The sequence below is a fragment of the Danio aesculapii genome, chromosome 10, assembly GCF_903798145.1.
Source record: "Danio aesculapii chromosome 10, fDanAes4.1, whole genome shotgun sequence".
Taxonomy (NCBI): Eukaryota; Metazoa; Chordata; class Actinopteri; order Cypriniformes; family Danionidae; genus Danio; species Danio aesculapii.
Genome location: NC_079444.1, coordinates 34,361,458 through 34,388,467, shown reverse-complemented (window position 1 = coordinate 34,388,467; position 27,010 = coordinate 34,361,458). Strand labels below are relative to the sequence as shown.

Here is a 27,010-nt window from a genome sequence, read left to right as displayed (position 1 = left end):
GTATACTAATGATAAGAATATTTGTCCACTGATCTATGCTTTAAAGGCAATTTCTGTATGATTTAAATAATTTCAATCCTTTTATTATCAAAATCGCTGTATTTTGCGTATTTCCTGTTCAATTACAGTTGAGGTGAGGCAGCACCGAACTGTGCCTCACGTCAGTTTAAAAAACCCTTTGTAAACTGGGTTGAGTGTGTGCCTTTTGCTCACTCAGTGTATGCTACCGATGTAAAATGTCTAATCGTTGTCGCCCATGGTTAGCACAAAAACTCCTTTTCACTTCGAAAAGATTTTATTGTGTGTCGCAGCACCGTACCATGCAAAGTTGGGACACCGTGCCAGTGTGCTCTGATTGGTCAGGTGGCTGTATGTGCGCTTATTTATCAGGTAGCTGATGTGCTCTTCATGGGCTGTATGTGTGCTGATTTATCAGGTAGCTGATGTGTTCCTTGATCGGTCAGGTGGCCCGATGTGCTCAGATTGGTCAGAAGGCTGCTGTGTGCAGTGATTGGTCAAAATCAAAGTATGATGCATAATATGATGCATAACGTTTCTATGTTCCTCAATGCCAACTGTGGAAAAAATTATGGATAAAATGCTTATGATAAACCGCAGTTTGTTTACCTTCAAGCTCTGCTTCCTTCAGTTGCGTGACGCGTCGTGCTTGCACGTAAAGCAGCCGGTAAGCGCCAGCACACACACACATTATGTACATCTCGACATGCTAAAGTGTTACTCTATATGTTTTCATCGAAATTGTTCACAAAACTTATCCATCCACAGAGTTTGTAATGTAGTCAAATGTTTACAAATACAAGTGCAGCCGTTTAGAGATCATTTCTGGTTAATGATGTCAGAATTTACTGGTAGTTTGGAATGGATGTGTAAATGCTCTTTTCCGGACAAATTCCGTAACATTCTTGTCTGTGTGAACGGCACTTTTTAGAATTTAGTGGTGAAGTCGATCTAGAAATTTTCCGGATATTTACCGTTATCGCTGTGTGAAAGGGGCTTTTGTTTTGGTTATTTTAACCTGCCCAATGCCAGTTTAGCCAATTATATTTCAGCACCCTGGGTTGTCTTGGTGGAAAACTGTATATTTCATTCATTCAGTCATGAAAGCTCTCCAAGTAGTAGTCAGTGAATGAAACTGCGACCTCTGGTGTATAGCAATAGCAGCCTTCTAAATGAGAGGCAGATTCAGAGTTCCACATGGAGTTACTAACTAGCAAATAATATAAACACACACATATATATATATATATATATATATATATATATATATATATATATATAAACACTTTGTCTTAACAACACACAGAGACAAGATTTGCAGTGATAAGCAATTTGGATGCTTGTACCAGATGAAACACAACAGAAACATTTGAATACCATGGTAAGGTTTACAATCTAATTATTATATATTAAACCTCTTTAATATTAATGAACGTAGATGCTGAATCACTGATGTGTGTTGGTTTGCACCGAGTCACAGTTCTGAAGTTCAAACGGTTTATTTTATTTTCAAGATCTGAGGTGAACTCAGACCTGCTGCTTTCAGTAGTATGACAATAAATGCCATGTAAAATGGCATTTAAATTCACATTATTAGCATTTAACACTTAAGCACATGAGGTTTAGCTGAGGTGATCATTGTCATAGTTTATCCTCTTGTTTAGCTGTGAGAAATTGAAGCCTTTTCTAAAATGAAATTTCAGGCGTTGGTCAGCACAAACTTGCACCTGGCAACCTGCGCTTGTGTGGAGTCATCAGAGGAGGGTCTGAGTGTAAATTTTGAATTAGTGCAATACCTAGTTCAACCACTGGGTGTCAAACTTGCAGACTGCTAATTTAATTTCCCTAATTCCATTCAAGAAGTGAAACTTGTATATCTGTGGCACTGCTCAGGTGTTATGAGAGCGCAGGTTGCTCTGACAGTGGCCTTCAGCTCTTCTCCATTGTTGGGTATGGTATATTGCATCTTCCTCTTTACGATACCCTATAGATTTTCTGTGGGGTTAAGGTCAGGCGAGTATGCTGTCCAATTAAGAACAGGGATACCATGGTTTTTAAATCAGGTACTGGTAGCCAAGTCCTGTTGGAAAATGAAATCTGCATCTCTGGAGTGCTATTGAGTTCTCCATCATTTTGTTCTCCCCCTGAACTCAGTTTTCCCCACCAGAGTGAGTTTCAATATTTACTATAATTAACATGTTTAAAAAAAAAAAAGGTTAGAAGGGGGAAAGAAACACACGAACACATCAAAAACATGTTTTGGTTTGTTTTATTGTAAATACGACAAAAAGGAAACAATTTTATTTTACAGTTATTGATCTATATATTGGCATGAATTAATATTTCAACATTTTTAAGAGACACCTGTGAGATTCTGGCTTATTCAAGTTGCAGCAAATGCATGAAACAGCAGGAGGGGAATGAATAAAAAAAAAGACATCTGAATCTAAATAAATCCTCCATTGTTTACCTCCGGCCAATAACCTACACCTCTCCTCGCCACAGAATAATGCAGACAAACTAAATAAATTAAATAGCAAATTATATGCAGTCATGATCCGATACATCTAGCAAAGAAACGAACCAAATGATATTTAGCAAATGTACAAATCAAATATACAGTACTGACCACTTGCCTAAACAGAGACAGAGTGCCGCCGTCTCATGAATATTCACATCCCATGGCCAATGACAAGGCAGATCAGCAAACTCTTTGCATAATTTATTCATATTTCCGTACTCGCTAATAGTTACACCTCAGTAATAAAATGACTATATGTCAGTATCATATTGTCGCTGATTGAAAAATATCCTTTTCTCACACTTTTCTAAGAGGGGACGTGAACCAATATGTGTACGGATTTGTGTAAATGGGTTGTTTTTCAGTCACTCTTGGCTACGAGGATATTGCTTGCTGTGGTTGTACAACGTAATAGTCACATATGATTATAATATTATTTAAATACAACTAACATCAATGCACAAATTATACAATGAAGAATGGGTCTAAAAAAACAAACAAAACCAATAAAGTATGGGTGCAAAGTGTCCGATACAAAAACGTCAACATTAATATTTTTTGTTCCTCATAAATAATGAACCGTGTGAGTGAGGGAGGGTTTCTTTTTCTCTTCTTTTTATTATTATTCTTTTTTCTCTCCTCTTACTGATTTTTTTTATGGCCCGCGTACATGCCCGGCTTTCCTAACCATCACACTATTTACATATATGACAAAAAACGATTACCAAATATACAAAGAGGAAATAGAAGCTTGTCTGATCTGGTTGCCACTTCCTCCCTGTGCGAATGCGCAGCCTATAATCATCCATGTCCTGATTTCGTCTGAGCTACACAATATCTTACAGCATGTCATTAATAAATTAACGGTGACAGGATTATCGGTGGTTTTAAATCCCCTTGTAGTGAAGCACCGCGCTGTTGCGGTTTCTATTTACAAAGATTAAAGTTCAGCGTCTAAAACCTCAAACCTGTTTAATCTTCAAGCCTCTTCCGGGATCTGCAGTTCAGTCCAGGCAGGTTTTTTTTATTTGTTTTTTTTGGTGCAGACAGAAGGACTTGAGTATGTGGGGAGTGAAGGAAAAAAAAAAACCTAAAGGTCTAAATAAGGTTGGATATGTCTGCTGTTTTCACCGGGGTTTTATCTCACCCTGAACAGAGTAAACGCTATCCACTGTCTAGCAGGAAATGAAGCTCATCTTTCTGCTGTTTTGTTCAGTCTCAGTATCTGTTCTGGTGCTCGTAGTGCCATCGGTTGAAGTCAATGTTGAACGCCACGATGCTGCCCGACGCCATTCCTGTGATCAAAGTCCTGCAGATATACACACAACAGCATTATTAGGGAGTACGAAAACATATTGCGTTCATACATAGAGTTCAAGGCTAAATTATTAGCTCTGTTTTAAAATATTTCCCAAGTGCTGCTTGACTGAGAAACCTTTTAATAATTCATTTTATTTATAAATTGAAGGTCCTCTAACAAGCATCAACTGACATACCAAAACAATTGAATACAAAATAAAGCAATGCCAGACAAAAATGTAAATACATGACAGGAGTTGAAGTACAAACACATCAAAGTATAAATTAACATGGTAAAGGATAGTCATAGGAAAGCCTGCTCAAAAAGATGGGTCTTAAAGAGCCCCTATTATGTTTGTTTTTTTTAATGAGCTTCCATGCAGTGTCTAACACAGCACTAAGTGAATGAAAACATCCAGCTGAGGTTTAAATCTGAAAGTGCAATGTTAAAAACTTGATTCTTTAGGGAAATTGTCGACTCAGTCGAATAAATGAATTGTGTTGGGTTCAGATTTTTAGCTTGAATGCATTGATGTCAATACGGTACATCACCAAATATGTAATGATCAAAGATGACGATCACTGACAGATGGAGATTCGGCTGTGGGGAATAAAGGGTTAAAGGTTATTTTCACAAGTATAGCCAACCTAGTGTTGTGTTTGTTCCTGTCATTTCATGTGTCATAGTGGCAGAAATATATTTTTTACAGGCCTTGTCGAAAGTGAGCGGGCACTTTTACTAACTCAATATACGATGGGTTATTATTATACATGGTTAATTATATTGAAGTCAATGAATAACTTTATAAAAATAACTTTTATAAATAAAATGTTCGTAAGAATGTGGTATGTGTATTTTCATTACATACAAAAATGTTGAACTAGCTAATTTTATCAAAAAAAAATTTCCTGAAAATATTTTCATGAATGACTTACAGACGTATGTATGTTGTAGGTTCAAATCCATTATGTTCTGCAATATTGTTTACAGTTGTGCTCAGCTCTACCCAAAGGAAGTTTGTTAGTTGTAAATAAAGGTCTGTTTATTCTGTTGCACAATGCTGTGAATAAATTAGAATTGTAAAGAGCAAATGCAGTAAAAATGTGAAACACATATTCAGTGTCTTGTACTCAGATACCTCACTAAATGCAGTGATGTCTAACTTTACTGTAGTTTTCAAATGGCTGTGCAAACAGTATCTAGTGGTGACGAGCATTTTTAGGAAGTGTCACCAAAATCTGACCTTTTTTGCATTGGATAAAATGTACAGAGTAAACTGTCATAATAAAAACATGATAAAGCCATTTGACTATCTTGTTCATAAACAATGGTGTCAGGACTTTTCATCTTGATGACACATTCATTGACATGAATATTTGCTTTTGAGGAATGAGCTCTCCATTTTGAGCAAGTGACACGCTTTTGCAGGTTATCAACTAGGTTTTGCAGTTTGTACTAATTGTTTTGAGAAATGCATTAACTGTTGTGCAAATGTAAATAGTGTTGTGAGAAATGCACCAAAGTGACTGAGAAAAACTATAATGCTTCTATTGTATCACAATCTTCTGTCATACATTTGCAATTTTTTAACATGTCATCATTTTAAAGATTACGTCTTGCGTTTCATTTTCCCTTGATGCTGACGTGCTTTAATTACATTTAGATTTCAGTTTTATTCCCAAACCGCAAGAAATCTGGTCAGGTCCTGCGGCTCCCGCAGTACATCAGCGGGAATGCAGACCTCTCGTTCGTATTTACCACGTCTCCCTTCTAGTTCGGTCGAAACCCGAAATACTGCCAAACCGCAGAGGTTGTTCTTTTTCGAGACTAGGTCACTTGGTGCACGACTCGCCATCTTACCTCACCTCTCTCTCTCTCTCTCTCCACACTGTCTCATGATGACAATCACGCATGCGCATTTTTAGGCATTAAATAAATAATATTTACTACTTATCTCCTATATAAGTGCATTGTTTTTTTTATGAGTATAACGGTATTCAAACTGACACCGTTGCTATTTTTAGATCCCGCAGTATACCATATTACCGCCCAAGCCTATCATGCATCTTTCTTTACCAATTTAAATGGGTTTCTGACCTCGTGATCTTCTGCCATTTGTTTTTGCTATGGCCACCATTAGCTGTTCCTCACACACACGACGCGGTCAATTTTCAAAATAGTACAGCTTTTGCCACTGTGTGGATTAATACTGAATGTGTGTCGTTGTTACTTGGGGTAAGGGTTAAGAGTAGAGTAATGCTGGTGTTTAACTGCATTGCTTTAATGCATTTCTGCATTGTGCTCTTACATACTCTCTGTCTCGCGCTGAATGCAGTCGACCAATCACAACAGACTGGGTCATCGGACCAATCAGTGCAGATTAACATCGCGCTAAGGACGGGTTTGGGAACAAGTAAATCACTGAACGATTCATATGGGAGTCGCTGGGAAAATTAGGTAAAAATAAATGCTTATTATAAGACCATGAAAGTGGTTTTTGACCTTGCATGCACATCATCTAGATACACTGGGACGCATCGTCAGGGATGTATCCTGGGGTCATTGGGTGTTTCGGGTCTATCAACATCAGAAATCCTGGCCCAGGTGACCCAGCTGAGGTTGATCAGACCCCAGCTTGCATCCCAGTAGCCATCACCCACGGATCAGCTCTTTTTATCCATAGCCATCTTGTGGCTTTCTCTGCAGCTTCACAAATAGACTTAATGGCCCTCGTCTTAGCTGCTACTGCTAGGCCTACAGTAGTTGGTTGAAGACATTAGAATGAACACCCTGCAAACCCTCTACAGACCACCTCTACTGGCTCACAGTGAGTCTTCCAGACTAGCTCCTGGTACTTATATATATATATATATATAATGTTACAAATAAATTATATCTACAAGTTGTATTATTTTTATTTAAAGACAGTGCTGTATTAGAGTATATTACCAATGTTATACTGTATATTAAATCAATAATTTGATCATACAATATTATTATGATAGCTGACCGAATGTTATACAGAACAACATTAACAACAAAGCATGAACAAAAATAATGTCAATTTGTGTTATTAAATGTACAAATAATAACAGTTATATAGTCAAATGTACGTGTTCTCACCTCTGGTCATGTGACAGGTCCATTGCCCTGATGCCTGCATCACAGCCGGGGTAAATATAGAGCTGCTTAAAGTCACAGGCCTGCCAGACCTCCACAACACCATTATCGCCTCCAGTGACCAGATTCTGACCGTCACTGCTCAGCAGAATTGCCTGAGGGGAATAAATGCATCCACATAAACACACATCTGCTTCATATGGGGGTGTATGCTCGTGTTTGTTCTTAGAGTTTTTTCTCTGGTCTTTTCTTGACAAGTATCAAAAAATGCTTAAATCAAGAAGAATTTTTGGACAGGTGAAAAAAATACAGTATTGTTTTGTTTATAAAATTGATGAGCCAAAATTCAGTCACTTTTTTTCTTAAAACAAGCTAATACAATCTGCAAAATTCAGTCACTTTTTTATAAATAAGTAAAAAAAAAAAAAAGCCACTCTATAGAATTATTATTTCTTAAAACAAGATTAAAAAAATCTGCCAAACTGCTAAATTAAATGACTTTAAAAATTAAGTTAAAAATGTGCCAATTGATACAATTGTGTGGCTTTTTTTTCCATAAAACAAGCTAAAAAATTGCCAATCTGTAAAATTCAGTGACTTTTTTTCTTAAAAGAAGAAAATCTAAGAAAAAATAGCCGCTGTAAAATATATATATATATATATATTTAAAAACAAGATTAAAATAAAAAAAATCTGCCAATCTGCAAAAATAAGTGAATTTGTTCTTAAAACAACCTAAAAAAATGACAATCTGTAGAATTAACCTTTTTTTTTTTTTTAGTTCTTTTTCTCAGTCGCTTTGGTGCATTTCTCAGATCAGAATTGAAATTCTCAAAAGTCTCTGTGTAATTATTGTGTCTCTTGTGCACATCAGAAAAGCAGTTTTGCATTCCTTTCAACAAGTCGCAAATGTTTTTGTACGTCCATGCAAATGAGTGTGCAATTTCCTCTATCTGTTTCTTATGCCAAGTTAATCAAAATCTATGTAAATGGCTTCTGTCTGAATAGTCTCACCCTCCACAACATTGAAGTATTAGTTCATGGCATAAGGCTTTACATGCAAAATGGCTGAACAAGTTGTCTTAATATTGTGTCAGAATGCATTTTTCTATACATTTCTAGACTTTTTTTTCTTAATCTGTCTACAATTGGTACATTTCTCCAGGGTGAATCTTTTTCTAGTGAAGGTCCAAAAGTTGTCCTATGTTCACGTTTCTACTTTTGTTTTGTTTGTTTTTTGTGCAGTGCAGTGCTGTCTATTCCTTTCTGTATCACAATGCCATGATCTGTCAAAAAAACACAGTACAAACAGTAAAAAAAGCCATAGTTTAAACCAGAACAGCCCTCTAGAGTACACTGTTGTATTGACAACATGACTAAGTCCTTTGACTCTTTTATCCGTACACAATGACACAAGGACTCGTCATTCTGACATGCTCATTGACACAGAGATTTAGTTTTGAGAAATGAACTAAGGATTTTGAGCAAGAGACTGCATGTTTTGCTACATGTTGTTTTGAGAAATGCCCTAACTGTTCTGCAAATTTCAATTCTGATCTGAGAAATGTACCAAAGCATCATTTTTTTTCTTAAAAAGCAGCTACAAAATTTGCTAAATGAACTCACTTTGTTTCCTAATACAAGCTAAAGAAAGGTCTGCCATTGGGTTAAGGAAATAATCTTATTTCAAACTGAAAACATCATTATATTGCTTTCATCACTAGTAGATTCATTCGCTTCTTGCTTCTAATTTGAATAATTTGTAGCAAAAACTCTAGGTAAGAGCATTATTTGCAGTGTGTGTGTGTGTCTGGTCTTACACGTGTGGAGTCGTTGATCTCCATCTGAGCCAGCAGTTTTCCATTAATGCTGAAGTTGCAGAATTGTCCTCTCTCATAGTAGATGATACAGTGGCCCTCGCTGGACACTGAGATCAGACGGGGACGCAGGCAGTTCTCGGGACCTTCCAGAGCCCGCAGTAAATCCCCTGTGATGGTGTGCACCAAACACGGGCCCTCTGAAAACAACACCACAGCAACAACGACTCAATACTCAGCAGCGCTTTTGAAAACCTTAAATCTTCTGTGTCAGCATTGAATCAAAGCCAAGTTATGTGAGGCTTTAGCTTTCAAAACAGAAATTCTAGAAAATCTTTGCTACTTTTGCTGTTAATGCTAAATGTATGAATCTAACAAAATTTGTACAACACACATCATATTTAAAGTCTCATTTTCAATTAATGATTTCATAACTCGCTCATAAAAAACTTTACGTTTCACTGCTAGATGGGTCATTTTTGATAGCTGCTTTGATGCCACCTATTGGTTAAATACTGTAATTACTACAACTAACATTTGAGCGTCAAGTCGAATTAAACGATGATTTTTATCTTTACCATAAACATCAGTGATGTATCTGAACTATAAACTGCAGATTTGAATGCAACATTGAAGGATTAATAAACATATTCAAATCATTATCATTTATGTTGCGTGGGTGTTTGAATTGAGATCCCGATCTTTTAATGATTAATATTTAGTAAAAGTGATTACATAATTAAGTAAAACAATTTTTTTTTAAAGTTATAACTCTGCAGGTCACATGACTTCCGAACCATTGTTGTTATTCAAATGTATTACAGATCAATCGGGATCTGTTACACTACACTGAATAGAAGTTCAATATTATTAATTATATATATATATATATATATATATATATAGTGACTGACCTTTGGCTCCACTGATGACCAGGCCGAGTTCAGCACACACAGACACACACACCACCTCATGATCATGACCTGTCAGAACCGCTCGCGGTGCCGGATAATCACCTACAACACAACACAACAACAGCTTCACATCTCTGATCATCATCCATCTAGAGCAGGGATCACCAAACTTTTTCTTGGAGGTCCGGTGTCATGCAGATTTTAGCTCCAACCCTAATCAAACACACCTGAACAAGCTAATCAAGGTCTTACTAGGTATACTTGAAACAACCAGGCAGGTGTGTTGAGGCAAGTTGGAGCTAAACCTTGCAGGGCACCGGACCTCCAGGATTGAGATTGGTGACCACTGATCTAGAGGTATAGGACTAAAACAGGACTACTGCTGGCTTTCTAAAGGTAAACACAAAACTATTTTTTAGACGAAGAAAGCATTTTGAAGATAACTAAATACGTTGATAGTACTTTAGCTCAAAAACTCTGACCTCAACAAATGCTTTTTACATTTTATTTATTTACTAAAGATAACTTAAGCTTTAATAACTCTATTTTTAAACACTAGAAGATGGCAATAGCTATTATAGTATCTTCTGATCCTACTGCAAAAAAGTAGAGCTGTATAAATATACATGCACACACTTACATCATACAAATACTTATATATTTATTATAAGTTATGTAATAAATATTTTTTAAGTTTACTATATATATTTAATATGTATCAATAAATACACACATCTATCTATCTATCTATCTATCTATCTATGTGTGTGTGTGTATTTATTGAAACATAATATATATAGTAAACTTATTTATTACATAACTTTTAGTCTGTCCACGATTAGTCACGATTAATTGTTAATTGAGCACAGGAAAAAGTGCTCTGACTTCTACACAATAAAAGTTGAAAAGAGACACGAGAAGTCTATAAGTATTTTCTATAAATGTTCAGGGTTCATACACATTTTTACTACTAAAATTCCATGACTTTCCAAGACTTTTCCAGAACTTTCAAGTACATTTTCATGACATATGTTTCATGTAATGTCTACATATACATGGTAAATAATAAGAAAAACAATGACGTTCAAATGTATTACAGCATATCATAGAACACGCAACAATCTATGTTGTTTACATTTTTATATATGTTTAAAATAGATTTTGATAATGCTTCCACAGCACTAACAATGTGAGAGCATGTTTTTGAGAGAACTGTCCCTTTAAGGCCTGTGACTGTGTGAACAATTTTAAAACATCCGTCCACAAGACATTTTTTGTAACTTTAATAAAGATTAAATAATATATAATGAAGATATGCAGTGGTGATTATTCAATATCTGTACCTGAATAGTGAGCACCTGAAAACTATAATTCACTTTTACTATATTTTATCCATCTATGCTTGTGTTTTATTTATTATTTATTTTTCGACAGTCACTCCTCTACAAATCCCCCCCAATCAATTCAAATAAACATGTTAAATCATCTGGTGAAATTGTAATATACATCACAGAAATACAAAATATCCTAATGTCAGATTTTTCCAATATCGCGGAGCCCTAATTCAAGTAAACAGATATTTTAAAAACGAATTTCCATGACTTTCCCAAAACTTTGTGGTTTTTTCTGTTTTTCCAAAACTTTTCCAGGCCTGGAGAACGCCATGTCAAAATGCCATGACTTTTCCAGGTTTTCCATGACCGTATGAACCCCGAATTTTAATACAAATTAATCAAGTTTATAAGAAAAATATCTGGCAGTGGACTTCAAAATCTATATAAATAACGAATATCAGTATCAATAAATAAACAATATAAATCTTGATTTAAAGGCGTTTATAAATACTGCTATTGAAAAACTACATTACTGAGGATTATAATCTTTTTTTTTTACTTCAGCCTAAATATTGCTATAAAGTTTATCAAAAGTGAGAGTGTAGACATTCCTAATATTATAAAGAACTTTAAATAAATGTTGATTTGAACTTTAGATTCATCAAAAATACTGAAACATTCTCCAAAAAGAAAATGCTTAGGTTAAAGCGTTGTTCTCACTGTTGTTGGGATTGTCTCCAATGATGTGGTGCCGTCCGCTCCAGTACCACAGAAGAAGAGTTGCATCTCGTGAACCGGACACGATGTAGCAATCGCCACCGATGTAGGACTCTGATCTCGCAAGACACGTCACCACATCCCAGTGGCCAAACACAATCTGTGTCAGTTTCCCTGAACGAGGAGTGAAGCAGGAGCATTACTCACACATACGGGAAAATGACTCATATCAGTAATTGACAAATACTAGTACAAACGATTTTTAGGAGGGAAAAAAGTGACACCAGTGGATCATGATTATCACTGACAAATGTACCAATTTCCTATGTTTTTACAAATATATGGATAAAAATGATTGGCATTTACTGAAATAGCCACTTGTAAATCAGGTTTGATGCATTTATTAATGGTTTTCATTTATAAGAGCTGTAATTTATTAAACTAAGCTTATTAGTCACACCATACGGCTCAAAAATCTAATAAAAAAGCAGTTTTTTGGACAAGCGATCCATTGAAGACAAAGAAATACTGAACCTTTTACTGCATTTTAAATGATGACAACACTAACTACATTCATTTTTGTCATGAGTGAAAATGCAATGTCACATCAACAACCCAAATACAGAAGGACTAAAGCGCACACATGCATGCACGTACCTGTTTCAGTGGAGTAAACCCGGAAGCTCTTGTCCCAGAAACCACAGGCCAGGATGTAGCGGTTGTCGGCTGTCACCACAAAGCAGTGTGTGTTGATCTGAATGCTCTGATCCACCAAATCTGTGATCTGCCGTTTGCTGATGCCAGAATTATTGGCTGGAAAAAGAAGAAGACGCCAACTGGGTGTAAATATATATATAAAAAAAGATCACATTGTCACATGATCAGAGGAACTCACCAATCAGAGAGTCCATCTCAATGGGGAGGTGATGAGCCTGTTCTAGTGAATATCCTGGAGCTCCTCTGAGACCTGCACAAACACACCATTAATCTTTTCAAAACAGGTAAATAAAATACATTTAAGAGAGCACATAATGCAAATTAAAAGTCGATCAGTTGGTTTTGGAGGTCTTTTAAAATTGGATTAGATTCATCCGTGTTTTAAAAACCTGTCATAATACACAGAACATCAGCTCTTTTCTCACAGCGGCTATGTTTAATCCCTCTGCTCATATGTGCACATTAATAAAGGCTGAAAGGAAACACCACAAAAGCGCATGCGCACACTTTTTATCCGATAAGATAAAAATGCACATAAACTATGATGGAAACTTGTTTACTGACTAAATTCCATTAAAAACGTGATTTTGGTTTAACAGGTCATGTGATTACAAAACTATGTGCATCAGTTTTTCATGTGCATCAGACTCATCAGGTGGAAACGGTGCTTTACTCGCAAATGTTTTTAAGCGATATTCCAGTTTTGCACATAAATCTAACTCGCATCTTTGAATGGAAACATAGCTAATTTTAGTGTTCCCAACATTCTTCACAACATCTTCCTTTGTGTTCAACAGAAAAATTGAAACTTAAAATAAAAGGGTAAAATGATAAGTTAATTGAGGAGTAAATGTATTTTCTGGGGTGAGCCTCCCCATTAGATAACAGATTCAACACTGATAATAATAATAACGTGAAAGGTTTTTACAGATGTTCTTGTGTTGAGATGTAAAAGATTTAGTGCTGGGCAAAGATTAATTATGATTAATCGCATCCAAAATAAAAGTTTGTTTTTGACGTAATATATGCGTGTGTACTGTATAATTATTATGTATAAATAAATACACATGTGCATGTTAATATTTGAGAAAATGTTGATTTATATTTATATATATTTGTACAATAGATATATTTGTATATATTTATACAACAGTTCTGTCTGGTTCTTGAATCTGATTGGCTGATAGCCGTGCAATATTTTGCCAGTAACAGCACTCGTCCAGCCTCTTAACCCTTCACCCTTGTGTATTACTCCGCCCACATACAGCAACAAGCAGAGGACACTACAGTTTGACAAATATTGCTGCTGTTGGACAACATACTGTACTTTTGAGGGATTTTATGTGAGAATGTAGTTGTTTAGATTGCAACTATGCAGTTTATTTATAAGGATAGTGCCTATTTTAAATATTCATAATTTCCGAGAGACAGCACATTGGCGGCCATTAGCCTGCCAAACTGAGCTGATCAAAGGCGGTTGACGTTGTTTATCCACAAGATGACGACAGGACCGCATAATAAGCCCTTAGAAGATTAAAACACCGTAATTTCAACTACAGCTGATCAAATCATTAATAAACTGGTAAGTGAGATTCTAAGTCGATCTCTCTCTTTTGTATGTTGTAGTGCTGTATTTATACCATATAATTGTAGTGTATTGAGTGTGAGATGGGACTCGCATATTAGGAATGTGTGTTGTGTTGGCAGAAAGAAAGAAGAAATGGCTGCATGTGTTTAGTGTTTTTCCTTATTGCAAACACAACAGCAATCTGATTGCGCTGCTTTTTTGGGGGTTAATTATTGTGATATCCCGCTTGCAACTGAGAAATACTGTAGACTGTAATAGACTGTAATACTAAAAGGAGATATCTCTGTAGACTGATGGCATTTCATGTTGTTCAGCCTTATAATCTTAAAATATCAGCAAAATTACCCGTTTTGTCATTACTTTTGACATTATACTAGAGAATCATTCAAATACTAGCTCTAAAGTGACGTTGGTGATATATATATATATAGACCATAAATGTTTTAAAAAATGTAAAGACTAAAATCAAATAAAACTTCATCAAAAAGAAAAAAAAATGTATAATAGGAAATACTGTCAAAATAAATGTCATTTTGGAATTATTTTAAAAAGGTAAAATATTACCCAGACGGGCTAATCATTTTGGCTTTAACTGTATTTCTATTAAATCTTTATTATTTACTAAGATTTAGTTTCTAATAATTTGCATTAGTGTCAGTTATTGGTAGGCCCAGATTTAAGTCTGCATATTTTTAGCCCATCATTGAGTCTATGTATTTACTTGTTTAAATGTATGTAAATTCATATTTATTCAGTTTATTCAGTAATTATTAATATTAAATTATATTATATATACACAATTATTCAGTTTATTCAGTAATATTAAAATGTTCAAATGATTTATTTACAATGCAGTTTGTAATGTAACATTTTCTGTCTTATAGTAGATATATTATGTGAGAGACTTGCTTTGTTTACCAAATAAAGTGGATCTAATTGGATTTGCATTGTAAACATTAAACAAAAGTTGTATGTATTAATTGTTGATTTTATATATTAAGTTTTTAGTTATGATATTCCTAAACTCAATTCCGCATAAATCCAGATTTTTTCACAAAATTCTCCACAGAAATACCAAAAAATGTCCAAAGATTCTCTTTGGCCCTAGTCATTAAGCAAGTCATTGTATAACATTGGTTTGTTCTGTAAACAATAGAACAAATATATTGCTTAAGGGGACTAATAATATTGACCTTAAAATTATAAAAAAAAATTTAAAACTGCTTTTATTCTAGCCTAAATAAAACAAATAAAGACTTCAAATAATAAATAAATAAAAATACTATAGCAAATACTGTCAAAGATTTCTTGCTCTGGTAAACATAATTTGGGAAATATTTGAAGAAGAAAAGAAAAATTCAAAGGAGGGTTTATACTTTTGACTTCAACTGTATATAATCCACATATATTATCATTAATCTTTGCCCAGCACTAATAAGATTCTATACTTGGTCTCACCGACAGTGTTGTGCCATCGGTTGACGGCGAAGAGTCTGCTGCAGGTGACTGTGACCGCCGCAGGGATGCTGAGGTGTGGAAGTGTGTTTGCTGCCACGTGTGTGACTGGAGAGTTGGAGGGAAACTTGAGCACCATGATCACGTCCTGCTGCATCTGATCCTTGAACATCAGCGGACTCTGAGGAAGGAAACACTGATGAGCAGAAGAGAGAAAGAGGAGGAGGAGGAAAAACAGGGAGGTGGAGGGAGAGAGGAAGGGACAGGGTGTTAGAAAGGTAAATCACTCTGGAGCACATGAGGTGGGTTGAAGGATCAGTTTTAGGATGGTTTGGACTGTGAGGAAGAGGGAGGTGGTTGGGTAATCCTAAATTCTCATTACTCATTACTCTATTAATGTTAAACTTCCCAATGACCCCACAATGTTCTGAATTATGAACTATAATCCCAACTCAACGCTGCAGATGCTACTATTGTGGATGAGCATATTTTGTGATAATGATACAGAAACGATATATTGTGTAGCCCTAAAATCAAGAGTAAAAAGGACCAAAGACAAGCTGTGATAAATCAGGTATTGTAATAAAGCAAATAACAATGGATGTAACTGTATTTGGGATTTAAAGGCGTCTCACCAGGTGCATGGCGGAGCTGCGTGGTGGATGAGGCTCGATGAGCAGCTGTGATGGAGCCTGGCCAAACGACTGAATCTGAGCCTCCATAGACTAAACGCACACACCAAAAACACACACAAAGTTACACACTGTTACATCTGAGAAAGAGTGAGACCTCTGAGCTGTAGCACATCACACACACACACAGGCAACTTGAACAATGTTGACGACATGCTGTGTTCAGAAATGAAATCCATATTCCCTCATTATGGACAAAAAAGATTCTAGTTGATCATTTGGTATCAGAAGTGGCTTATATGACAGGCAAAGCCCTCTAGATTACGCTTATTTGACCAAAATAAAATATGATCATGCCTTGATTTTTAATTATTTAATTAGGACAGTGAGGCCTGACTTTGCTAAGACAAAAGTCTTGTCACTTAACAGAAATAATGTACAGTATAGGACTCCCAGAGTTCATTAAGACTCTTTGGATTTATCTTCAATGCCTGCTCCATCTTACTCCAGACATGCTCAATAATGTTCATATCTGGTGACTAGGCTGGCCAATCCTTAAGCACCTTGACCTTCTTTGCTTTCAGGAACTTTGGTGTGGAGGCTGAAGTATGAGAAGGAGCGCTATCCTGCTGAAGAATTTGCCCTCTCCTGGGGGCAACTGAACAATTTAACTATAGTCTACGTAAGTACCAAGTTTGGTGAACTGAACAATTTAAGTATAGTCTACAAAACCGGCAAGTTAAATAAACTTAAATATACAAGTTTTGGGAGTCCGTTACTCAATTATATTGAGGCAACGAGTTTACTCAATTGATTTAATTCAGTCAACTTATTAGGGTTTTCAGTGTAAAGTGTTACCGAGATTTCTGATGCCAAGCATTTTAGCACTCTAATCACAATATTTGACCTTTTAGTGTCATATTATGAACAGACATATATTGTTTATATGGTATATGTCGGTTTAATTAAAATGCATTAAGCGCATTGGAAAAATCTGTGTTGAAACAAACTATATTGTTTAATGTTTACTTAAAATCCATCAAAATGTTTTAATGTGATTTGCACTGGCAGAATCAGTATCCTGAGCTGAATCAATCCTCAGGGGTCTCTCACCTCTCTGAGCTGAGGGTCAGTGATGGTGTCCAGGTTGATGGAGCCCTCGTAAGACAGATAATGGAAAACGTTGAGCGCTCTGACAGCCTCGGGTCCTCTCTGCTTATAGCCGAAGATCAGATCGATCCACTGGTGCAGCTGACAGGACACAAACTCACTCTCCAGCGCCTGACAGCACAGGACAACAGCGTTAATACAGGAACAAGAGAAAGAAATGACTAGCCCGGTAAAGACAGTGTAAGTGTCAGAGTTTACTCCTTTTCTCCAAATACTAGAGGGATCTGGCCTCATCTGACTATATTCAACACGCTCTAGAAAACTGGCTGAATTGAACTGCAAAAATGGCTTTACTTCGAGTTGTTGTCCTGTCTCTAGCCATAATTTCTTAAATCATCATATTCACCTGTAGTGTCTTTCCTTAATCCTAACGGAGGCTGAAACTGTGCATTAATATCTCACCATCCTGTTGATGCGGACAAAGTCCTCTGGTTTTTTGGCCCAGACGGGGAGCTCTACGTCACACACAGCAGTCCTGTCCTCTCTCACACCCAGGTCATACCCACCGCTGTTCACAAACATCTCCGGGAGGTAGTAGAACTCAGGGATCAGCTCCTGCCATGACGAAACACACACCAGACACAAACTATACATTTAGACAATAATTCTTTTTTTTGCCCAAAGGATTATTATTGTTAACTTGTACTTTATTTTAGAATAGCTTTAAATGTAACTAAAGATATCTGTTTTTATTATCTTTTCTATGTTTTTCTGGTATTTAAATCCCTTTATAATCTAGCCCCAACCTATCTCTCAGAGCTGTTGCATTTTTACACTCCTGTAAGATCTCTTAGATCAAGTGATCAAAATCTTCTTTTCGTTCCTCAGTCCAGACTGAAACGTAAAGGGGACAGTGGTTTGTCTGTGGTGGGTCCTAGGTTAAGGAACATTTTGCACCTTGAGATTCGAATGGCTCCATCACTATTTTTAAATCACTCCTAAAATACGTACCTATTAAGCTTGGCTTTTTAATATTATTTTAATAGTCCTTTCTACTGCTTCATTTTTTTATTTATTCAGTCATTTCCCTTGGCTTATTTTTGTTTTTACAATCTGTCTTTTTATTTTACTTTGACTTATGTCCAGCACTTTGGTCAGTCTTGTGACTGTTTTTAAATGTGCTCTATGAATAAATGAACTTGAACTTATGCACATACCTTTGTGTGCCTCTTTAAGCTTTAAGTTAATTTTAGTCTGAATTTTTCATCTAAAAATAATACATTATCAACCAAGATTTTCACATACAAAACAATTAAATCCTCACATTGTGTCAATGACATTTACACACCGCCTCGGAAACATTTTAGCCCCCCCCCAAAAAATAATTGGGTCCCATTTTTTTCCAATTTTGCATATGCAGATGCATTTTTGAGAGGTGTTTTGACAATTCAGAGCCACCAGAAAACATCAGACAGAACACAAACACTTTAATACTTTTCAAATGTATGCAAAGTGCTTTGAGATGCTTCTTAGAAATGCGAAATTTAAAGTGTTTTATTATTAACTTAAGCCATAAAACTACTACTATTTGAAATAAAAATCATTAACGAAACAAAATTTATATATATATATATATATATATATATATATATATATATATATATATATATATATATATATATATATGATAAAAAGCCAAAAATGCCAAACAGATAAACAGAAATATAATTGTCCTTTTTTCTAAAGTAATTTTCAGTGATTTACAATTAATGTAATGCAAGTCTATTCAATCTACAACATAAAAGTTGTTCTTCATTTTTTAAATAACACAAAGGTTATGAAAAAATCTCATTACTAAAACCTTGACTGAAAAAAGGAGAGAAAAAAAGAAAACAAAAGGCAGCAGTTTAGAGTGTTGGAGCTTTGCGTTTTTTGTTTAGTTTTGTTTTATTATTTTGTTAGTTTCAACTAGGTACAATTTATCGTTTCGGCATGGATATCATAACGTGATCATTCACAATATTCACATCGCAGGATTTGCAATGTTGAGTCTGGATTACATTTAATCATTTGCAAGTGTTTTTGGACTGACAAAGTTTCAATCTACTAGAATTTTAATTGACTAGAACTTCTATGTTAAGCTGCTTTGACACATTCTACAATGTAAAAGCACTATAGAAATAAACATGAGTTGAATAGAATTTTGAGGCCTGTGACTGAATGAGGATTTAAAAAACATTCAGACGTAAGAAATTGTAATGTTTTTTACTTTAATATTGATTCATTTTAGTGAATTCTTAATACAACATTGACAATACACCATTATTTTATATTTGAATATTGAATTACTGTATACCTGAATAGTTAGAACAATAAAACATTGTTTATTTCAGTTGTATATTTTCATTGTATTTATCTATACTTGTAGACAGTTTATTATAGCCCTACAGAATCATCCCAATCACTCAAAAATTTTCAATTCATTCCAAATACAGATATTCACATCATCTGGTGAAATTGTATTCATGTCGCAATACAGTATATATCGCAAACTGACAAAATATCGATTTTTCCAATATCATGCAGCCCTAGTTTCAAATCTAACTTTGTAATGTTGTGCTTGTCCTCAAAACTGGATGGCTTGGATAAAGATTTATACTCTTTCAAGAAAATGAATGTTAGCAGTTAAAACCGTCCTCACCCTCACATCAGATGTGTCCCTCTGACAGCTTCGCCAGGAGCGGGCGATGCCAGAAAACGTCCGGTCGGGATGGTCAAATTTGTTTTCGTTACAATTCAAGAAAAATGTGGTGAAGGGTTCCTGCGGCACACATGATGTCAGATTAATAGAGCTCTAAAAAACAGCACTTCAGCTTGAGTATTTGGCTGATCCAGTATTAATAGACTCACTATCCTGACGAGCCAGAAGAGCGTGGAGGCGGCGGTGGAGTAGAGCGAGGAGTAATGATGAGGCGCAGCGCCGTCGTCCTCCCACGTTTCGTAGCGCTCGGCATAAAACACAGCTCGCTTCGGGTTCAGGGCTCCGATTGGCTATTTTGACAAGAAAAAAGAAAGGGAACAATTTAATGTACAACTCACGCTATTTGCAGTCCATTAATTAACACTTTTAGCTCAATAAACGACTAATTAGCTGCATATTGATAGTTGGTAAGGTAATAGTTGGGTTTAGATTTTAAAGGTGCAGAATAAGATCATACTTTATGAGTGCTAATAAACATAATAACTGATAGTTAATATCTTAATAATAGGCAGGTTTTCAGCCAGTAATTAATAACGTGAATGGTTTCTTAAACTAAAATGTTACCAATACAAATTCTGGTTAGTGAATTAAACAAACACTTTTTACACTTAATAAAAAATAATAATAATAAAACATACTAGAGGTCATTTTGAAAGAACCTAAATTATTTTATTTATGATATAACATACATTATGTTTAAGGTCATTTTACTTAGCAAGACCTCATCAAAAACGAGAGGAAAATCATTTTACAAATGACTAAAATGTGTTATGTTTTTAGAGAGTTTATTTGTTTTTTACACAACATAATAACTGTGTTTTAAGTTCAGAAGAGTTAAGAAATCAGTACCTGGTGGAATAACCCAGATTTTTAATGACCATAGATCATTTGTTATTCTGACCAATTGTCATTTTCTGGAAAAATCTATCTCTAAAATCAATCTTATTTGGAAAAAAATGTCATCAGACCTTTACATATACACTTTACTAAAACACACTCTTAATGAATCATGAGAATCCTGAGAAATTTCAATCGGTCAATTTTCAATTATTTTCAAAAGCTGTATGTATTGTAGCCATATGTGTGTGTGTGTGTGTGTATACTGTATATAAAGTTGAAGACTTAATTATTAGCCTTCCTGATTTATTAGCCCCCATGTATATGTTTTTCCCCAATTTCTGTTTATCAAAAAAAAAAATTTTCAACACATTTCTAAACATAATAGTTTTATTTCTAATAACTGCTTTCTTTTATCTTTGCCATGATGACAGTAAATAATATTTGACTAGATATTTTTCAAGATACTAGTATTCAGCTAGTGACATTTAAAGGCTTAACTAGGTTAATTAGGGTAATTAGGCAAGTCACTGTATGACGATGGTTTGTTCTGTAGATAATCGAAAATAATATAGCTTAAGGAGACTAATAATATTGTGCTTAAAATGGTTTTTAAAAAATGTAAATGCTTTTCTAGCCGAAATAAAACAAATAAAACTTTCTCCACAAGAAAAAAATATTATAGAAAATACTGTGAAAAATTCTTTGCTCTGTTAAACATCATTTGGGAAATATTTGAAAAAAACTAAAGGAGGGCTAATAATTTTTTTGTTACAGCCTTATTCCAAAATGGATTAAATTCATTTATTTTCTCAAAATTCTACACACAATACCCCAAAATGACAACGTGAAAAAAGAGTTTTTGAAATTGTTGCAAATTTATTAAAAATAAAAAACCTGAAAAATAACATGTACATAAGTATTCACAGCCTTTGCTTATACTTTGTTGATGCATCTTTGGCAGCAATTACAGCCTCAATTCTTTTTGAATATGATGCCACAAGCTTGGCTTTGGGGAATTTTTGCTCATTCCTCTTTGCAGTACCTCTCAAGCTCTATCAGGTTGGGTGGTAAGCGACGGTGTACAGCCATTTTCAGATCTCTCCAGAGATGTTCAATAGGATTTAGGTCTGGGCTCTGGCTGGGCAACTCATGGGCATTAACTGAGTTGTTGTGAAGCCACTCCTGGAGCTGGAGCAACGCTGGAGCTCAGACAGAGTGACCATCGGGTTATTGATCACTTCACTGACTAAGGCCCTTCTCCCCTGATCACTCAGCTTAGATGGCCGGCCAGCTCTAGGAACAGTCCTGGTGGTTCCAAACATCTTCCACTTATGGATGATGAAGGCCACTGGCTCATTGGAACTTTCAGAGCAGCAGAAATGTTTCTGTAACCTTCCCCAGCCTTGTGCCTCGAGACAATCCTGTCTCTGAGGTCTACAGACAATTCCTTTGTCTTCCTGCTTGGTTTGCGCTTTGTCATGCACTGTCAACCCTGGGACCTTATATAGACAGGTGTATGCCTTTTCAAATCATGTTCAATCAACTGAATTTACCACAGGTGAACTCCAATTAAGCCTCTCAAGAATGATCAGTGGAAACAGAATACCTGAGCTCAATTTAAAGCTTCACGGCAAAGGCTGTGAATACTTCTGTACATGTGATTTTTCAGGTTTTTATTTTGAATTAATTTGCAACAATTTCAATTTCAAATTTTTTACATTGTCATTATGGAGTATTGTGTGCAGAATTTTGAGGAAAAAAATGAATTTAATCTACTTGGGAATAAGGCTGTAACTTAAAAACAAGTGGAAAAAGTGAAGAGCTTTCAATACTTTCCGGATATACTGTATATATGGATTCTGTATGACTTGTGTGACTCTAAATTAGTCAGTAGTTGGCATTAGTTAGCAGACCACTCTGAGCAGTTTTACACCTTTGAGAGATCCCGGAAATTCCCGGGCAGGGTGAGATCCAGATCCTCTGACTCATAATTGGTCAAAACCCAGGGGAAGACGGGATACTGGTTCAGATCATTATAAGTCCTCCCTGTGGATCAGATTATAGTGATGAAACTTTTATTCGCAATCACAAAAAAATTGCATTTGCGCAAAAAAAAAAAATCTCACCTGCAATCGTGTTGAGGAACATGAGGTACTCGAAATTAGAAATCTCCCTCCGCTGCCATCGCTGAGTCATATTAGAGGATTTAAAGAGCTGTCTCGGTGTGGCCAGAGAAATACGTCTAGGGGAAAGACAGAAAAACAACAGACAATCTATGAGCACTGGCTAAAAACTCATTTAATCTAAAAGTGAGCATGACAGATAAGTTACAACAGTTTTCCAAATTACTGTAACAAGAAAAAAAGATCACACTTTACTGGATTTTCGTAACTGTAACGTTGACTTTTTATTCAGTTCCTGGTCTGATTTTGTTTGTAACACTATAAGATATAAAATCATGTTACTTTTTATTACAAAGAAATTACAAAGTTTTTTTGTGCGCAATTAACACTTTAGAAGAAACTGATGTAAACAAATGAATAACCATCCATAATTCAACATTATTGTGTCGTTGGAATAAATGTGCTCTATGGGATGTTGTTCAGTGGACCCTTACCTTTTAAAATAAATGCGTGTGTGTCTTGTTATTACAATGATAAATGTATGTACTCTGTTTCTAGTAAGCATTTTCTAAGGTGTACTCCTTACACAAATTCACAAATACATTATAAGAAAAACAACTAGAGTAGCTTCAGTACATTCACTGCTTGAGGGTTGAAGCTTTGACTGATGTATAGTTTGTCAAGATTACTCATGTTCTTTTGGAAGTAATCTATTCGGAAACATGAACATGTTCAACAAACAGCGCCTCAGTACATCGACGTCATGCTGCTGGGTAAGAAGTTAAGGTACAATTCTTCATTAACTATGATTAGGCCCACATGAAATCTGCACCTATAATTTAAAAATATATTTATTTATTTATTTCGTTTTTTTAATATTTATTTCTTATATTATTTAATAATGTGTAAATGATGACTTGTGTACAATGCGATTGAAATGTCTTTGAATGTCTTTTAGTAGATCTTATTATATGAGAGACATAGTGGAGCTTTTCTTACCAAACAAGTGGTTCTAATTTACTGAATTTGCATTGCAAACCTTAAATAAAAGTTTTTAATTTTTTTTTTTTTTTTTTTTTTTACGTTTTCTCAAAATCATTTTGCAAAAATTAAAAAAAAAAAAAAAAAAAAAAACACAAAAAAAGTCTGATATAACTATGAATTTTGCTTCAAAGTCCTAATTTTCTGCTTATAAATAGTTAAGATAGAACGTAGGTTTAAGTATTGGCTTGGATTAGGAATGTAGAATAAGATCATGCAGAATATGTACTTCATAAATACAGATAAAAAGCCAATATCTGAATAATAGACAGGTAACAAGACACTAGTTAACAGTGAGAATTGGTACTTAAACTAATGTGAAACTAAATTTTAGGGAGGGATTTAATTTTGACCACTAGGAACTGATTGGGAGGTTGTGGTTTCCGGTATTTGTCGATCTCATGTGAGTGACAGGTTGCAGTGCCTTTTTTAAATCAAGTAAAATCCACACCTAAACTGATTGGTAACACTTTACAATAAAGTTTCATTAGTTAATGCATTTACTAACATAAACAAACAAGGAACAATGTATTTATTACAGTATTTTTTTCATTTTTGTTAATGTTAAATAAAAATAAAGTTGTTCATTATAAGTTCATGTTAACTCATGGTGCATTAACTGATGTTAACAAGCTTGAATTTGGATTTTAATCATGCATTAGTAAATGCTGAACTATGATTAATAAATGCTGTAAATGTATTGTTCATTATTAGTTCATGTTAATAAATACATTAGCTAGATTAACTAATGAAACCTTATTATAAAGTGTGAGCAACTGATCTCATATGAGAGAATCTGTTTTTAACATTTAAAAGGCAACACCACAGACTTACCTCGCCTGAGGAAGGCCATAGCTGGTGCCGACGCCGACCCGAGGTAAACTGTACACTACTTTCTTTACGGTGGCCTGATCTGGGAAGTTGAACATGACTGATGCTGTAGAGATATGATGGAAAAGCATTATTTAAAATCACTGAATAAACATCATTTTTTATGTTGTTATGATTTTTTTAAAGCCTTACTTCTGTTGGCCATGAAGACCTCTAATCCAGTGTTCTGGAGCAGGTAACGTCTGGAAAAAACTGCTCTGATCTCACTGAACATCCATTTCCCATGCAGACCCTCAGTATACCCCAATACCTGACAACCACACAGACTGTAGTTAGCAAAGAAGACAGCATCATGAACTTAAAAAATCTCATTTCTCTGAATATTTTAACATACAGTTGAAAGCCAAATCAATATTCATTCATTCATTTTCTTCAGGGGTCGCCACAGCGGAATGAACCGCCAACTTATGCAGCGTAAGTTACAATCTCCTATGTAAAAAAGCTGTGGCACACACCTTGGCGTCGATCTTTTTGAAAGTCGGATCATCCTCGTCCACCTCGAAATAGATTTCAGTTGTGGTGATGGACAACGTCCCTCTAGCCACGATCACAGGAGCAACCAGTTGAGCAGGCGTGCTCAAAACCACTGGACCTTAAAGAAAACATCAAACCACAAAATGAGAAGCCTAAAATGTATTGCCTCAAGCCCCAGATAAAAAGAAAAGAAAAATCACCAGTGATTATAGAGATTTGATGAGCAGTTATTAAAACTGAATTAAAGGCACAATGTGAAACAATTTGAAGTTACTTACATGATCTCAAATGTTTTGAATAATGTTAAAATCCAGAGAAATAAACAATGTTATCTAGTGGCATGGACTGTGTTATGTGTCATAATGCTAATGACGTCACACACCCTCCATCTCAAGTTTGTTTTTATAAAAATACTACAATGTAGGATGTAATGTAGACCAGTGGTCCCCAACCTTTTTATCACTGCAGACCAGTCACCACATGACAATTATACCGCGAACAATTATACCAGGTAGGGGTTGGTGGTTCGCGACCATTAACCGCTTTCTCAGAGGATGACATGCTGTCAAAACATTGCTGTCACTCTGATACAAGTTTTATTTATGAAGAAAATGACAAAGCACTGCAGTGGTCTGTGTTTGTCTGAGGTAATTATACTATCAAAATGTGTTTATTCCATACAAGCTGAAGCTGATCAGTCAGTTCTTGTCACGTGACTCGCGGTGCGCTCTCAGCATTCATTCAACTGTGTGTTTCTGGAACAATAGAGTCTGGCTGCAGACTTGCACTTTTAGGCTTGAACTCTTGGTCTTGGACTCTCAGGCAACCGCACTACCTCTGCAAGTGACATCATTTGACACCTGTGCCCACTTGCATGAAAGTCCTTCAGTAATTTAACTAAAGGATTTCACTAAGAGGCAACACTCTGTTGTTATTTGGGAAACAGTCACTAGATGCCGCTAGTGTCACATGGCTGCCATTTTAGACTGAAAATTCCAACAAGAAAACAGCACAGACAACTAACAATAGACAGAATGAATTAAAATATTGAGTTAAAAATATGAGTTAAAATGAGTACATCCCCTTTGAAAAGTAACATTTTAAAACAATATCCCAATGAAAACAGACAATTTCCAAAATGTTGACAAGACTAAGTTTAATACATCTGATATCTAAAATATCGGTTTCACATATAACAAAAGTAAGATTAACAAAATAGCTTAACTACTTTTATTTTGTTTTACTCAAATTAGGGTGAAGCAAAGATCAATATACACAACAAAAACTACATTACTGTATCTGGTAGTTTGTATGACCTTGATTTTTAATGACAGCATTAAAAATCATGAATAAATAAATATATATATATATATATATATATATATATATATATATATATATATATATATATATATATATATATATATATATATAAATAAATAAATTTGAAAAAGTAGATTTTTAAATGAATTTTTAATTTTTAAATGAAAACTTTATTAGTCTTTGTTTAACAGACAACACTGGAAAAAATACTATGTACTATTATAATATAATACTCCAAAAAAAAGTAGCTGTTAATCTGTTATAAACATCCCATTTTGAAAGTCATGATAATTTAGTTTTCACATGTCAGTATT

General features: G+C 35.0%; 1 protein-coding gene across 12 annotated transcripts in view; it reads right to left on the bottom strand.

The window, feature by feature from the left end:
* Positions 1 to 2,271: 2,271 nt before the first annotated feature.
* Positions 2,272 to 27,010, bottom strand: part of nbeaa (neurobeachin a) — a 299,982-nt gene continuing 275,243 nt past the window's right edge. For 8 of the 12 annotated variants that reach the window (XM_056467451.1, XM_056467441.1, XM_056467442.1 and 5 more), the window contains 18 exons: positions 25,355 to 25,491; positions 25,032 to 25,149; positions 24,843 to 24,945; positions 22,971 to 23,086; positions 22,778 to 22,890; positions 20,154 to 20,294; positions 19,945 to 20,064; positions 17,706 to 17,858; positions 17,247 to 17,414; positions 16,137 to 16,226; positions 15,505 to 15,697; positions 12,637 to 12,708; positions 12,399 to 12,554; positions 11,745 to 11,915; positions 9,691 to 9,792; positions 8,780 to 8,976; positions 6,963 to 7,114; positions 2,272 to 3,848 (listed from right to left, as the gene is read on the bottom strand). In XM_056467451.1, the coding sequence (XP_056323426.1) occupies positions 3,758 to 3,848; positions 6,963 to 7,114; positions 8,780 to 8,976; positions 9,691 to 9,792; positions 11,745 to 11,915; positions 12,399 to 12,554; positions 12,637 to 12,708; positions 15,505 to 15,697; positions 16,137 to 16,226; positions 17,247 to 17,414; positions 17,706 to 17,858; positions 19,945 to 20,064; positions 20,154 to 20,294; positions 22,778 to 22,890; positions 22,971 to 23,086; positions 24,843 to 24,945; positions 25,032 to 25,149; positions 25,355 to 25,491 (2,393 nt within the window). In that variant the 3' untranslated portion in view covers positions 2,272 to 3,757. The remainder of the gene's footprint in view (positions 3,849 to 6,962; positions 7,115 to 8,779; positions 8,977 to 9,690; positions 9,793 to 11,744; positions 11,916 to 12,398; positions 12,555 to 12,636; positions 12,709 to 15,504; positions 15,698 to 16,136; positions 16,227 to 17,246; positions 17,415 to 17,705; positions 17,859 to 19,944; positions 20,065 to 20,153; positions 20,295 to 22,777; positions 22,891 to 22,970; positions 23,087 to 24,842; positions 24,946 to 25,031; positions 25,150 to 25,354; positions 25,492 to 27,010) is intronic. The other 4 variants (XM_056467443.1, XM_056467448.1, XM_056467449.1 and 1 more) reach the window with 1 other exon arrangement.